The following is a 17,123-nucleotide window of genomic DNA, read 5'->3' as shown; positions in this document are numbered from 1 at the left end:
TAAATATATATAAACGATGCTCTCTCTCTCTCTCTCTCTCTCTCTCTCTCTCTCTCTCTCTCTCTCTCTCTCTCTCTCTCTATTAGGCAAGCCCGAATTTATAAATGTAATTTCATATGTAAGATCAAATTAAACTTTCAGGAGCTGTATTATAAGTTATAAAAAAACATGACGATTTCGATCTATTTGCTTCAATATTATTGATCAAGACTCGTGACAGTGTATATAAAATCTCATATAATATCTAAAAAACTGTAAATTTAATTTAAAAATCAATGAAAATTGTAAACAAACAAAATGAATAAATATTTTGTAATGATTTAGGGTAATAATGGATATGATGGCTTTGTTAGTAAAATTACAAAATAAATTAAAACAATATTGGAATCACAAGGATGAGATTGATTAAAATATAAAAAGGATATGTTGCGATTAATGCATTATGCACTTTTATTATGCGTGAGCCATAAAGTATATATATATATAAAAGTGATATATACGTAAATAAATAAATAAATAAATATATATATATATATATATATATATATTTATATATAATTATTACAAACAATTGTGTTTTTGCATCTATAGTTAAAAAGCTTTCTATTCTTAAGCTTAAAATGGATTTTAGCGTACTACTTATTTATACATAAAAATGAATTTCAACATATTAAAAAGGCTTTTCTATCATACAGTTACGAAATTTTGATATTACAGAAGCCAATAAATTATAAAGAAAGTGTTAAAAGTTATTATTGTAAAGATCAAAAGATGAAATGCTTAATATTTCAAAATCAAATACAATATTAAATTCTATGTTTTTAGAAATGAAACTTTTATTTTACGTTAGTGGTGGATATGAGCCATTAATAACATATAAAATGTGGATTAAATATTTATCCACTTACTATTGTAACAAATGACAAAACGAACTCATTTCCTATCAATTCAAACAATTAATATAAGAGAATTGTACATCTTTTTTTTAAACATGCAACACATTTGACCGATATCCTGTACAAAAAATTAAACAATCGTTAGAGTTGGCTACACATAAGCACATAATACTCATTTGTTGGATTAAAATTAGATAATGAACATCGCACCATAGAGATTGTTTTGGTTAGTCGATAAAGTAATTAAGAAGAAGTATTACCCTGTTCCAAGAGCCAATATCGTAGCTCCCTGTACCAAAGTCATGTCGTCTAATGGCGACCTACAGATCACATAATTTCACTAAAATGTCCTTTGATTTACTACCAATGTTAAGTAAGTTTAATAACATTAACAATACAATGTTTCATTTTTATTTTTAAAACCATTTAAATGCCATATATATGTATTTTAAAGTCTTCATTACATTAATTAAAACAGGTAATGATAATTTCAATGATTTCAAAATTGCGATAAAATAATAAAGTGAAAAATAAACTGAATGTAATTATAAGGTAACATAATTTTTTTATAAAACAATTTTTACAATTAAATTTGCTTATTACAATAGATAAATTTCTCTAAATAAATTAAATTTAAAAATATCGTACTCCATTTGTATAATTTCTATTGGTTAGTAATTTTTATTAGTAAAGCATATTTTTGCTCAATTGAGTAATTAAATTAATGTTAAATTCAGAAAAATTTAATAAAAATGTCAAAAAAAAAAAAAAAAAAAAAAAAAGGGGGTGGGGTGGGGCGGGAGAGAAAAGAAATTTCACGCCTTTACAAATATTAGTTGTTACGTTACCCAAGCGATGAAAAAATAAAATTCTAAATATATTTTCTTATCATTTATTTTACTTACAAAAACAGTCTGCAGGAATGATAATCAATACTATATAATTTATGTCGTCGATTTCTTAAAATTATAAGATATGTATACAAGAATTGTTTTTTAATTTTCTTTATATTAATTATTATTATAATTTAGTTAATTCCATTATTTGCTTCACTTTTCTCTCTACTTATTGTCAATTTTAAATGGTATTTAAAAACAATAAATTTTTAGTAATTATGTATTTCAATTATAGTAATATTATCGGTCTAACCTCTTGAAGTTTACAACTTTTTTTCGTTAGTTAGCATTAACGACATTAATTTATTTACAGCAATTTTATAAAATGAACAAAGGAGATTTGTTGTAGGTTCATTTAATTATTATTCAAATATTATAGAAACTAGAAAATTTATATTTATAAAAAAAAAATTTATTTATTCATACAAATGCATCTGTATTTATCAAAAAATAATATTCCCTAAACTTCAAAAGGTTATCATTATTGCTCGCTTAAAAATTCTATTTATCTTGACATTAATTTGCTCAAGTTTTGAACGTGATTAAATTATAGTTTCATAGAACAACTAAAACGATATTAATTGTTAACAGAAACATTGAGTCTACTTCGTATAAAGTGTAGTTGCAATCAATTCAATAATTTTTCCTAACAAGTTTTTCCCAAAAAAAAAAAAACCCCTTTTTTTTTTTTTTTTTTTTTTTTTAAATTATACAATTTCTCCCTACTGTTATAATTTAGAGAATAAATTTCTTGATAACGAATAAATAATTAAGTTAAAATTGTGTCGTTGAAATAAGCATTTACGCATTTACGCAGTAATTCCTCGTTAGAAAAATACACAAAAATAACTTTGACGAATATACGACGCATAAAAAGTTTTGAACTGCATTCAATAATTATGAGTCGTAAAACAATTACATTCCATTGGCTAATTCAATGTTTCAATATTGTCAGTAAGCATAAAGACTAGATAAAATAAATATAATTTTACTTGTCGAGACTGGACTCTGGAAAAATGTTTTGTCATTTGCTCGCAAAAAATGTTGGAAGTAAGTATTTCCAGAAAGGGATCGATATAGTTATCGATATTGATATATTATGATAAAATATTACAGAAATAATTACTTCACGTATTTGCGATTTTACGTACATATATTTAGTAAATTCAGTAATTGCACACTAATAAAATATCATTATGTCGACATATAACCAATCCCCTTCAACCTTTATAATGAACTAAAGTTATAAATAAAAATTGTTCTATAATATAAGAATGTTGTTTAATTTAATTACAATAAATCGTAATTTAATCTTATATTAAATATAAGCACATCACAGCATCCGATTGAGGATATATTCAATCATTGATATAAGTGAAAATAATATTAACAATAATTCAATATACTGATTAAAAACAATCGAACTTACTTACAGATAATCAGATTATTTAGACAAGCTTTCTTTACATTAATGTATTCAACATTTCTTATATACTCAGACAAAATTCTAGCAATAGTCAACTCCATAATATCACTCGAGTCTTTTTCGTCGTAAGTACAAATACCATATAGAGGCACGTGTTATATTTATGTAAATACATGTTAATAATTAAGTAACAATCAAAGAGATAATAAACGTTGGCCTATCACATATTGCGTTACTTTAATAATACGTGCACTTTGTAGTTGGACTTTTTTTTTCGACTGTAATTTTCGCATATTCCGAATAGTTTTGCTCATTTGGAGCTTTAATTAATCAATGTTTTATGGTGGTTTTGAAAAATATACAACTATAATTCAATTGATATTTTATTTAAAAAAAAATTTTCTACTACTTTCATAACATTATACAACTCTAAAATAATTTTGATTAATGATTAAATGTTTGTTATCCGAGACAAAAACCATTGTTTTATCACTAACTGCACCCTCATTTACGAGTTTAATACCGCAACATTATTTTAATACTATTTTTTATAACCGATAGTCAATTCATTAAAAGTTTAAGCTACATGATAATACAATTCAATGACAAACTTATTAAAACTATGAACAATGATTACAATGATTACAATGAAAAGTATAATTCAATATTACAAAGTTACAATATTACTTGTCAATCTTCCGAAATTCATAATAAAAATTTTTCAATAACGTTGACACAATAATATCAGGAATTTATGAAAACTAATAAAGAAATTGAAAAGTATATTAACAAATATATCACAAATGCCTTATTTCCTTAAAACCATTTCGTTAAAATTGTTTTTTGTACACGCGCGTGCGCAACTGAGAAAGCACCAAGCGAATATTATTCTCGTAACTTACAAATACAGTATTGAATATAACTTATTTCCTGTCTAATTAAAGAACGTCAGGTGCCTGTCAATTATCGACGAATGAATTATGACTTGCTCATAATAATTAATTAATTTTATAAAACTTGTAAGTAATTACTATAATTGATATGGAACTAGTGGCTTTCTGACACTTTCTTCCGATAATAAATATATCTATTTTATAATACAAATTGTATAATCAATTATCAATAGTGCTTAATAAAAGGTGCTTGTGTGAATGTAAAGTGTTTTTTACTTATTGAAAATAATATAATTGTTTTGTAAACGTAAAAGAATGCAAAAAAATACTATCTTTTAAATGCAATATACATGCATTCACTGGTCTTCAACTACTCTGTAAGAATGATCAACGCTCAATTTTCAATTACTATCTGCTTAATTACTTTGTTATTAAATTATTATCTTTTTAACAACCTTGCTAGCTAGAACATCGTAATTTTCTAATGGTTACAGTTTAAGAGCTTACTTTAATAGAAATTAAAATCACTGATATCATAGATTGGTTTTAGCGTGGAAAAAGTTATTAGATAAAAAAAAAAAACAAATGAAAATACCCGTAGATACAGTATTTAAAAGTAGAGGATATAATATCTATACTATCTTATGTAATTATAAGATTAAACATGTATGTATTCATTTTTTCAAATATGAAGAACTTTTTTAGGAGATGTTCATTGAAGAAAAGAATAATTATAAATCTATAATTGAGCTGGAAGAAATATGTAAAATACATTGAAGAATAACTTTATATTATCTAAAATTACTGCTGAATATATACATATATATATATATATATATATATATATATTCTGCCCAAGTGTACAATCAGTTTTTGATTAAAGTATTAAGATAAGTAGAACATAAAATCCAAGGAAGATTGCAAGACCACTAATAAAAAAATTAATTGTAGAAGAAGTTTTCCATTATTACGTGCATTGTATATGGCATATTGCACGTGTCTTTCATGGTGAAATTCTTAAACTGTTAAATTATTTCGATTAGATTGCATAATTTCTATATAAATTAAATAATGATTATCACGAAGGCAAAAGTTGAATGAGACAAAAATAATTATATACATATATATATATATATATATATATATATATATATATATATATATATTAGTTACAATTGAAATAATAGAAATTTTGAGATTTTAATCTAAGATTGTAAAAATCTTATAATCTAAAATTAAAATTACTATCCGAAATTCTTAATAAAATTTAATTATAAATTGAAGAAGATGACAAGTTAATAGGTTTATTTATATTTAAATTAAAATCTGAAAATCAACCGAGTAAAATTGTTCCAATAATTGTAATATAATTTTAATATACACGGCAAAAATTGAAAAATTGGTGATTATACGCGACAATTATATTACATAAACTTTTAAATTATATTAAAAAATTTATTCCTTACTATTTTGCATGATTTTATTTTGTGATTTAGAAGAATAATATAAAAGTCAGACCATATGTTTCGTTCAAGGGTGGTGAACTATAAATCTAAATGAGTCCCAAAAAAGTGCATAAAAACTTAAAGTTCTACTTGTTGTTTTACATTTTTATCCCCTTTTCTCATATTAAACTTATATCGTCTTTCGTGAAATTTTTATATTTACTATTCGTTAATCAATAAACCATATATATTTAAGTAAGCTGTAAGAATTAATATTTTTCCTAATTATTATTATTTTTTTTTTTTCTTAATTTGAATTTGAAGAAAATGTAAGGCTAGTTCTTTTACTAATTGCCTATGGAGAAAGAAAATTTCTTCATTTGACAAGAATATGTTGATACTTTCCAATATAAATAATAAATTAGTTTAAATCTGAAAGACATTTGCTAAGGCTTACACAATATTTCCGTAACATGAAGAAATTAATAAAAAATCATTTATTTTGTTACCATCTACCCGCTATAAGACTAAACCTGAGTACATGAAGATTGAGGTATATTTGTTTATTTATATTACGTAAATTTGACAGTTAGATCATTTATTTTTCCAAAATATATTTATATTTGGATAAATTTGATAAATCATTTTTCATCTCTGTATGATAATATTAAGAGATGCTTTCAATTTTATGCCGCTTAATAATACCAATGTTGGTTAATTATTTTATTTAACTACAGTTAAATGAAAATGATGAATAATAATGTTCTTTCTACACTTGTGGAATGTTCTATTTTAAATGTTAAGCGCGTCAAATTGAGTGAATTTGAAAATTGTACTCTCGATTTTGTTCATTGGGTTAAATTAAATCTAGTGAGAAAAAACTGTGGTATCTTCAATTGAATTGCTTCTGTTAAAAAAAAAAAATAATATAATTAATCATGTTGTATTTACTATATTTAAAAAACATTTACTTATAAACATAAATTGTAAAATTCCTTTTCAGTTAATTACTGTAGTAGTCAACTTGGATAAAGTATTTTTGGAAAATTGAGTTTGAAGTATACGCTTGCAACTTGCAACGTTTGTCAATGAATGAAGTTGATATCATTATTGCTTTGGGTTTTGCAGAGAGGTAAATGAAGATATCTTTACCAAGAGATAACAAGGAGCTCATTCGCGTTCCGTTATTATAATAATTAGTAAAAAGGATTTTGTTTACCGATGCTTTTAATAATAATTAAAAACTTCCTATTATTAATTATGCCGAAAAAGTTCGGTCTCCAAAAATCATAATGTTTTCAATGCTTTAGTTTGGTAATATTTTATAATAATAACAATAATAATAATAATAACAATAATAATTAAGAATCTAATAAAAATTCTGTTGTCTTGATAATATCTTGGTGCTTTAGTATTTTCTTAGTTTATCAGTACTTTAAGTAATTATTAAAGCCAGTCGCATTAATTTACTTATATTTCTTACTACTGTCAGAAAATTTGAAGATAAAGGCGATTTTCTCACTCACTATGCGCTCGAGGCTCGGTAACTTTATTTCGCTAAAGTAAAATATTGACTTTTACATAATGCTTATTCAAATAATCGAGTGTATAAAAATTGCATTCTATATAAAATTATGAAAAAAGCGACAAATTAGAAATTAAGCAATTAATGCTTATATTAAACGTGGACGCATCTACTTAGGTTATAATGTCTCGATGATTACAGTAATATTTATGTAAAATCAGACGATTATTATTTTCCGTTAATTAATAAGAATTGAGTATCGACTCTGAATCAAAGTTTCACGGGGTAAGAATTCATTTGTTTCAAGGTAAAAAAAAAAAAAAAAAAAAAAAAAAAAAAAAAAAAAAAAAAAAAAAAAAAAAAAATGCACGTTTTTATATGAACGAGTCGAGCGACTTATTAAAATTGCAATATCCGACAATCGTAGAAATAAAATTCCATAAGATCTTGAAGCACTTTTAATCAATTAACAAGTGCTTTTATACACAAGTACAAACAATATTACTCAGAGATTGCACTAATGCCAAATTAATTATAAGCGCGTGAGCTTGAATTACTAGTCTGTAGTCGCATATACATCAACAGCACATGCATCAACGTATCGATAACAAATTCGAAAAATAAGGTCCAACCTAAGCGAGTGCACAAATGCGTTGATAGGAGAGACACGTTGGAAAGTTTGGCCCTTGCACCGCTAATCCTTAGATCTCCTCTGCTCTTGACACTCCCTCACCCGGGCACGCGCGTTTTATCCCTCTTGGCCAAGTGCGCGCGCGCGTATGTGCGGTCCGTGAGTGGTGGTAGCGAGTGGGGAGGGAGAGGGGGAGGGGGAGGGGGAGGGGGGATTACGAGGAGCAAGTGGGGCCGAGGGTGGTGGTCAGACTACTACCAAATACCTGCACGTGAACCGGTCATGAGGGAGGGCGAGTCGAGTTCGGTCTCTTCGCCAGTGCTTGTCCAGCGCTGCGTCTCCACGCTAAGCAGCGTATGTCGGTCCTCGTCACACTGTCTCTCGGGGAACGTCACACCGTCGCCGAAGCTGCAAACCCATGGTTAAACGTATCCATTGGCATAATGCCCTGGAGGTTTCGACCTTCTCGACACTCTCGGCCTTCATTTCGCGCTCGACTCACAGCAGCGTAACTGTACCTCGACACAGCTCTTTTTACCTATTCGCCTTGAATGTCAATTGATACCTTTTCGATTAGTGTGCATTCTCAACGCGTACTCAATTTTATGGATTATTTGGACTTTTATAACCTAGGAATTATCTTCCACGAGTGATTATTGTAAGCAATAAGTGAACGTTTATTTGAGCATGACATAATATACTCAAGATTTCTTTGCGAAACAATGGCATCGTTCGCTCGCTCCGTAGATATTAAAATTTACAAAGAGCCTATAATTATTTGCATTAATTAAGATGGAAAGTGTTCACCTGAAAGAATTCAACGGTCTTCGCTAAATAAGGATTATTTACAATCACGAGTTGTCATAAGATTTGTATATAATATATCCGTAATGTCGCTAACGACTTCTGTTATATCTATAAGAGGAATTTTATATCTTCAATTAGAAAGACCGAAGTCGTAATATCTCATGAAATACGTCAATTTCTAATGGAATAGCCAAATTGAACTTGATTAGCAAATCAGTTTATTTTTAATTTATCACGTAATATTTCCAAAGGGACTATTGAAATGATATATGAATAATAATATAATATAAAAAAAATATATATATATAAGAGAGTATAAAAATAATTAGTCTTTTCATAAATATTTAATGTAATTTTTTCATTGCAAACGCACGCACAACTGTAACTTATAAAAATATTATAAAATAATCGATTTAATTGAAATTACCATAGTAATTGAAAATATACCGAATATTATGTATCGATTATAGTTTCATTTTTATTATTGGTTAATAAAATTTAACATTTATATCCGTACTGTCAAAGTAATATAATCTACAGCATCACTGTCGGAAAAATTTGATTTAGATATTTTTCAACATTCTATTTTCATCAAAGAATTTCTCATTTTTAAGCAAATTAATTAAGTAGAATTGTCGTCTATCTGTCATCTAAGACAGAAAATCTTAGCAGTTTTTAAATTTACTTTTGAATCATTGTAATATGCCAGTAAAATGAATAATTGATATTTTTCCATTAATGTTTTTGAAACTCATATTTCTTATGTTGGATTCTTTCGTTAATGATTCACATAATCATCTATTCAATAAATACTTGAGTAATGTTAGCACTTCATACAAATTGATAATTAAATCTTTAAAAATACTGTTTTTTTTTTTTTTATTATTATTATTATATGTAATACATTTAATACAAATAAAAATTAAAAGATTTTATTTTCTACGAATACTTCTCTTTTAACATACATCGATATTTTCAAAATTATTTTCAATTCATACCAACATTAAAATAATTAAAATATTAAAATATTTTATGCTTCACACATTATTATTGATAATTGTGAATAATTTTCATATATACGTAATACTATCGTATCTACGTGTCTCATAACAAATCTAAATTATTTTGAATTATTTAATCATTTTAATTCTTTCATATAAAATTCCGTCATCGACTAAAAAATCTTTAATTTATAAACACAACTTACATATGCATATATAAATTAGTTATTTACTTATGATTTAAGAATATGTGTAATTATAATTTAATTAACACAATACTTTCAGCCTGTTTTTCGATTTTAAGTAAAATATTTTTTAATTAATATATATATATATCAATACATAATAACGTAACAATGATTTCTATTAATATTAAAGTATAATGCCAATAAATGTAGATATTATACAAGATAAACATGGCTATACGTATACAAATCAATGCTATTTTGTAATTTATAACAATTTATAATATTAATATCAGTGTTAATTAATATTCTAATTAATTCCACTATTTTATATTTAAAATTTATTCAAATAAACTTTCATAATAATTTTAATAAAATAGTTTTACTATTTGATCATAAAGGTATAAAAATATTATAAAGTAAAGTTCAATCATATCATTGATAAAGTAATAAATAAATAAATAAATAAATAAATAAATAAATAAAACTTATCGATCGTAATAAGTAAAGTCTGTCTATTAAAAAATATTTACTTTAAAATTTTTCTTTTTTTTATTTTTTTATTTTATCGAAGAATATATTTTAATAAGTAATGAAGAAATCGTATATTTTCAATTTGAAAGAGAACACATTTTATTATTAAGAAAATTAAAAAATTAATAATACATACACTTATGAATAATGTGTTAGATATTTATTTTAAATAAGCACTTATTGATTTATCTTTTAACATATGTTCATTTCGATTATTTGGTGCTAACTCTATACTCTATATCCTCGTAAATGAATAAAATAGATCAAATTTATACGATTACATAAAATATCAATTCGCGAATGATAGTCAAATGGAAGACGTGTGTTTATTAATTTTATAATTTGGAGTTGTGATTTGTACAGTTACGCTACTCAAGAGTATATGTAGCACATAATTTGTCAAGGAACCAAATGCACAATACCTCTGAGGTTGATAAATATGAAGTAAATCATTGTTAATCGATCGAAAGGTAATGAAAAAAGGCACACACAATTAATGCCACCAGAATTTGAATTATAGGCATTCTTAGGTTCTAATATTCGCAATACTTTCCAATTCTGTTGTTTGATCTGTTAATTTATCTACCTAATACAATGTACCTGGTAAATTGATTAATTCTTGTACATATATTTTATTTCATTTGTAACGTAAGATAATAATAATCTCACTCGTTGATAATACGGGACAACATAATTCTTATTAAAAGTATAAAATGCTTTTACTATGAAAAATACATATACAAATACAAAAAAAAAAAAATGTATTAATTACTATAAGATAAAAGAAAAAAAAAATGAGTAATGAAAATATAATTAATTAATAATATTGAACGAATTTTCATGAACTATGTACTATCAATGAAAAGCATTATAAAAAAAAGCAAAGCAGATTATTTTTTTCTTAGGCACATATACATATATACACATATATACACTACAAACACGCATACGAGTAAAAATTACAGAAATAAGAATGTAATTACATATTTAATCTATACTTCCCAATATGTATGCACGAGTAAAAAATTTCATGCATTTTTACATATTAAACATTGTACATAAATTTGTGACAAAGTTATTAAAGTTCCAAACGAGCGAATATCTAGCGACTAGTGATATTAGCGACATGCGCATGCAATAACTAATTAAATTTATTCTCTACTTTTTGACTTTGGAACTCGATGCCTTTCATCCGTTGATAGCATGAAAAAAAAAATCACGGATTGCTAAGTTCAAGCACAAAATTAAGCCATTAGGCCAAAAGAATTTATTGATAATATCGAGAGAATCCTTATCTCATTGACACTAGCATTAACATTCTCACACTTTCAAATTTAAATACGAAAAATTTATTATGATTACGCATTACTACGTATAATTATGTATAACTGCTATCGAAGTTTAAAGAATTGAGATTTTTATCTAGCAACTGATATCCATATAGTTTTCTTTGATTCTTGATTAGTTATAAATTCACGAATTTGCATTCTTACCGCTTGAATGTTATGTTGCTCAATAGCTTAAATCGAACATTGTCCAATTGAAAGACGTGCCTTTTAAAAGATGCTTATTCGCGCTCGGAAACCAGATAAAGAAAAAAGTATCAACTTGCAAGGAGTTCCACAGTAAAAATAATATTGGAATTTTGAAGAAAGAAAGGGTAAGGTCAAAAGTTTTAATTTTAATACTGATTTTAGAAACTTATGGTCTGAAAGTGAATGCTGACCTGTTCTGAGTACTGCCCATCGAGTTGTATGAATTGGAAACACCTTGGTGCTGCGATCTTACTGGAAAGACGACTCCGTTTCCAAGACTAGAACATACCGTTTGCAACCCTCCCGCTTTGAAAAAGATTTTTTTTCTCTTTGCTAAAATCTGACTTCTTTTGGGAACTTAAAAAACCTTATATATCAAGCGAAAAAACATTGCTTGTGCAGATAGATAAAAATAAAATGTACATCTGTTGTCGAAGAACGCGTTAAGTTAGTTCATTGTGTATAGAGAGTATAACTCAACAACATTCCTGCCTGTATCCAGCAATTTAATTAATTTTTTTCATGACAAATATTTTAAGGCTCGCCCCCCCCCCGCTCTCTCTCTCTCCCTCCCGCCCTCCTCACTGCCCACCGCCCTAAAATATCAAACTGTCGTATTACTTAATTTAATTAATTAAATCTCGATTTATCAGAACCATAATACTGATATCGTATATTTTTTTTTATTTTTGTTTTTTGTTGTTCTTTGTTTTTTGTTTTGTTATTATAATCAGTTGTATGACTTCTTCACTCAGACGCTTATAGATTGCTCCAAGAACTTGTAAGAGCCGTAAGTTTTATAAAATAATTGTATACGATAGTTTTATAGAAGAGGTACACAAGAGATAAAGATTTAACGTTTATATAAATGTATTATATAAAAAATAGGGCATAGCAACAACAAAACTATATAGATAAAATTAAAAAATATAAATTATAATTGTGCAGTATGATATATTGTGCAAAAAGTAATTTATAATTGAATTAATAATCAAGCAATTTATAGTGCAACATATTACAATAATTCGAATGCATAATACAGATATGAAATTTCTGTATAAAAATTAATTGTTAATGACTGTATAGAAACGCACAGTCATCTATTATCTATAAATCTGGTATTGTGCAGTTGGCTCAGAGTTAATAATATTTTGTTATCATACATCAATTGAGATTTCTTTTTATTCTTGAATAAAATATATATATATATATATATATATATATATATATATTTTGATGAAAGAAGCCTCATGCGGCACAAAAAGTATTTGACTAGTGACCCACATTAGATCATGCGCCTCGCATTCGAGATAATAATATATTATCTTATATTATAAAATAAAACAATTAATTAAAAATAAAATAAAATAATCTTGAGTTATCGTTTCATTTATAAAATATTTAACTATTATTGTAGTACATTCAAAAAATTTATTTATAAGATTATATATAAATAAAAATATTACGAATTAATTAGTATTATAATACCAGCGGAGATAATTAGCAAATTTGTGAACTGCTTTAAATAATTCGCAAAATAATTTATTTTTTCATAAATTCTGTAAAATATGTTAAAATCAATAGTTTTCATTTTAAAATTAAATGTAGTCAGATTTAATGTCAGTCGAAAGATTCGATTACGATTTTTTACGTAAGAACGAATATGATTTTACTCCTTTATCATTGAAAATTTTTTTTTTATACAACACCAATGTCTTATTATTATGTTATGGAGAAAAATTATTCTGAAAATCAATTTTTTTTTTCTTTTTTAAATATGTTTACAAAACGAATTAAAAAGTATAGGGCTTAATTCAATTAAATAATGTAATGAATGCTCGTCATAGGAGTTAATTGTATTAATATTACAACGCCATTAAACATAATTTGAAAAAAAATTTATCTTTTTGAAATTGATTATCTATTAATACTAACGTCACTACCATAACTTATTTTTATGAAATTTATGAACTCACCTAGTGAAAACGGGCAGGAACCATAATCGAGTATTGTCACCGAAGACTTCTTGAAAGTTATTGTACTTTCCAAGACTGAAACCATCTTTGTCTTTTCCAGTACGGAACATAGGCGGTCGAAATGCCTCTATAATATTCACATATACAAGAGGTACTTAGTTTATAAAATACTTTATAGAAATAAAAAATTTTTCGAAATATCGTTTTTTAAATCCTATACACAAATATGACAATATTTTAACAATATATATATATATATATATATATATATGAAACAATTTAGTTTAATAGTGCTTGGCATATAGGGAATAATTTTTTTTTTTTTTTTTTTTTTTTTAATCCGATTAGCATTGATATAATTGATTTGAATATATAAATGTTTTGGTAAATATTTTTCCTATTTTATAAATGTATTTATTTAATTATTATCCAACGTTGAAGCAATGATCGAATCTATGGATATCAATCAACGTAGTTAAAAAATAAAAATATATTTAATTTACCATTTAATAATGCACATGCTTATACATAATTATTATATTAAAGAATTAATTAAATAAGTCAATTTAATAATTTAAGCTTCGTTACTTAAAACTTTTATCAATGTTTGTTCGTAATAATCGTAGTGAGAAATTATTTTTAAATACAAAACAACAGATAATAAAGATTGATATAAACATTATTTAAAAATGAATTTAATAGAAAAAAATAAAAAAAAAAATAAGAGAAAAATACATCAATAGGTTATTATTAATAATGATTATAGCATTATTACTTTAAAAATGCAATAAATAATAAATACCTAGGGTATTTTATAAAAATACATCAATACACATATCATACCGATAATCAAGCAATTTAATTGAAAAAAGTATTAAAAATCATTCGACATACATAAAGCTAAATTAGTTAAACGTGTGTATATTTTTAAATTGTTTACCTAGTGTTGACCTGTTGTGCCAAATGAGGTAGCAATGGTAGAAGAAGAGTGAATTAAGACTGATGGCAAACATAAATGCGACAAAAAATAAGAAGAGTAGGTGAAATTTATCCATTCCTTCTAATTCACCCTGGAAAAGACATTCTTTGATGCATATAAAAAAAATTTCTAAACTTACTTTTAACGCTAGGTACATAAAAATAAGTTGGTCGGTGGATATGACGTATTTATATCATTAATGGCACTTACCTTCCAAAACATAATAAAATATTGCAATGACGTCGCAACAACAAAAATACAGTAGAGAAGGGCATAGGCCAAAAATAACATGAAGAACTTGTAATTGTGGAAGCCTACGCAATTATTCACCCAGGGGCAATGGTGATCCATTTTGAGAACACACGTACGGCAAACACTGCAATGATGTGCTCTGTCGGGTTTTACTATTTGACATTGTTCACAATAACGTATTTCTGTAAATTCAAAATTATTATTCAGCTACCTTGTCCTTTTCTCATTAATGAAGTATCGTAAAGTATCTTTCAAATAAATCAAGTAGATTGAAAGAAGTAGGTAGAAAGCAAGCGACATTCATCTAATTACATTTAAAGGTGCAATTAAGGAAAAATATTAAAACTTTAAAATGTACGATATAAGCTATATTAGTTTTGGGATATATTAAAAAATACAAATCTAATGTAACTCAGGTATCGATTTATTATTAATATTAAGTTAAAAAATTAAAAACAACTTACCCCCTTTGATCGTTCGATTTGTCACTGGTAAGTCTTGAGCAAATCTTTCTAAAATTTGTCTGTGAGAATCTTCACTCTCCGCTTGATGTAATTTTTCCAATTCTAGAGATGGCAGTTTGAACTAAAAGAGTAACAAATATAGGTTAACAAACTTTTTATGAAAATTTGAAAGCATTGTATGTTAAAGTTAATAAAAGCATAAAATGTACCTTATCTGGGACTTTGACTAAATCCGTAATTATCGTCTGCCAGTAAGACCACAAAAACATCAAAAATAAGACGTGGAAAAATATTAAGTAGAAAACTATTACAAAAAAAATATTAAAATTAGTGATAAATATTGATAATTATGATATTGGGAAAAATTGTGAGAAATACCTTTTTGTATATTGTTCTCTATCGTATCTGAAATATCAATAAAAAAATAATTCATATTACAAATATTTTCTAACGCTTTGTATTGATAATTATAATTTTTTAATTATTTGAAATAATTTGAGTTCCGTATAAATCATAGATTTTTAAATTCAACAACAAAATTATAAAAATGTAGCTATAAATAAAATTATTTATAATAAATAGGTAACAAAATGTATACTAAAAATATTCTTTGCTCGTATAAACCAAGTTTTAAAAGAAGCATGCATTGTATAATTTTTATAAATGTAACCAAAGACATTCGTAAAATTACAAAATTACATAAGTTTTATATAACTTACAGGCAGTATTTAAAGTAAAAAAAAAAAAAATTAAATAAATTACAAACATAAATATAAAGATATTAATAAAATGCCCACATACTATTTTAATATTATATAAGCTTCTATAGACATCAGTATGATCATTTAAGTTTCATTACTTAATTAGAAATTTTTTTTAAATTTTTTTAGGCTAGCATTATAAATAGACTAACAATATAAATAAACGATTCTTAATGTGATCGCTAAGTTGAATTATAAATCCATGAAACTCCAAATAATTCGTAGAAAAAGAATTACTTGTTTACTCGATGAGCAAAAAATATTTATAACATAACATCATAATTTTTTGCTCTAACGAGATTCGAGTAATGACATAAAATACAATTATAATAAAAAATCTTAACAGTATGACTAGTGTATTATGATTTAATGCAAACAAAATGTTTCTACAAATCATCAAAATTATGGATTATTTATTGGAGTACGGTAAAATTAAATGGATTTTTTTTTTTTTTGAAGAAGAAGAAGAAAATTGAATATTATATTCTATTTATTATAAATATAATATATTGAATTGCAATGCATATATCACTTCCTTATACGACTTTTAGTAATTAATATTAAAATTAAGCAACTTGAAATGAAACATACACCATAACATAACATTATAATCAAAGATAATTATTTTACATTAATAAAAAGGTTAATAAATAATTTTTAATTTATATTCCAATATATATCCCTCATACATATGCAATTTTAAATAAAGAAATAAAAGATAAAGTACTCAATTACATCGATAATAAAATTTTCTTAATATTAGCATCGTTTTTTATTGAATTAAGATTACTTCAGGATCGTCATTTAGCTGAAAATCAATTTAATTTTACATATTTACTATGCGAGTTAGAATACATTTTATTAATAATTAAACTTTATAAGCTTTGAAATTAATTTCTTAAATTCTCAAGAAATTA

At 25.3% G+C, this 17,123-nt stretch overlaps 1 protein-coding gene across 4 annotated transcripts in view; it reads right to left on the bottom strand.

The window, feature by feature from the left end:
* The window catches only part of LOC105363487 (palmitoyltransferase ZDHHC2), a 17,098-nt gene extending 1,353 nt beyond the window's left edge, over positions 1-15,745 (bottom strand). The window contains exons 1-7 of one of the 4 annotated variants that reach the window (XM_011501203.1): positions 15,655-15,745; positions 15,446-15,566; positions 14,940-15,163; positions 14,691-14,820; positions 13,751-13,877; positions 7,978-8,120; positions 1,157-1,216 (exon numbers count right to left, since the gene is read on the bottom strand). In XM_011501203.1, coding sequence (XP_011499505.1) covers positions 1,206-1,216; positions 7,978-8,120; positions 13,751-13,877; positions 14,691-14,820; positions 14,940-15,163; positions 15,446-15,566; positions 15,655-15,714 — 816 coding nt within the window. In that variant the 5' untranslated portion in view covers positions 15,715-15,745 and the 3' untranslated portion in view covers positions 1,157-1,205. Of the gene's footprint in view, positions 1-1,156; positions 1,217-7,977; positions 8,121-11,965; positions 12,053-13,750; positions 13,878-14,690; positions 14,821-14,939; positions 15,164-15,445; positions 15,567-15,654 lie in introns of all 4 variants that reach the window. The other 3 variants (XM_011501202.1, XM_011501204.1, XM_011501206.1) reach the window with 3 other exon arrangements.
* Positions 15,746-17,123: the final 1,378 nt, after the last annotated feature.

The sequence above is a fragment of the Ceratosolen solmsi genome, unplaced genomic scaffold (genome assembly GCF_000503995.2).
Source record: "Ceratosolen solmsi marchali unplaced genomic scaffold, CerSol_1.0 scaffold57, whole genome shotgun sequence".
NCBI classification, from domain to species: domain Eukaryota; kingdom Metazoa; phylum Arthropoda; class Insecta; order Hymenoptera; family Agaonidae; genus Ceratosolen; species Ceratosolen solmsi.
Note: the sequence above shows the minus strand (reverse complement) of the source record. Positions and strands in the feature narration are given on the sequence as shown.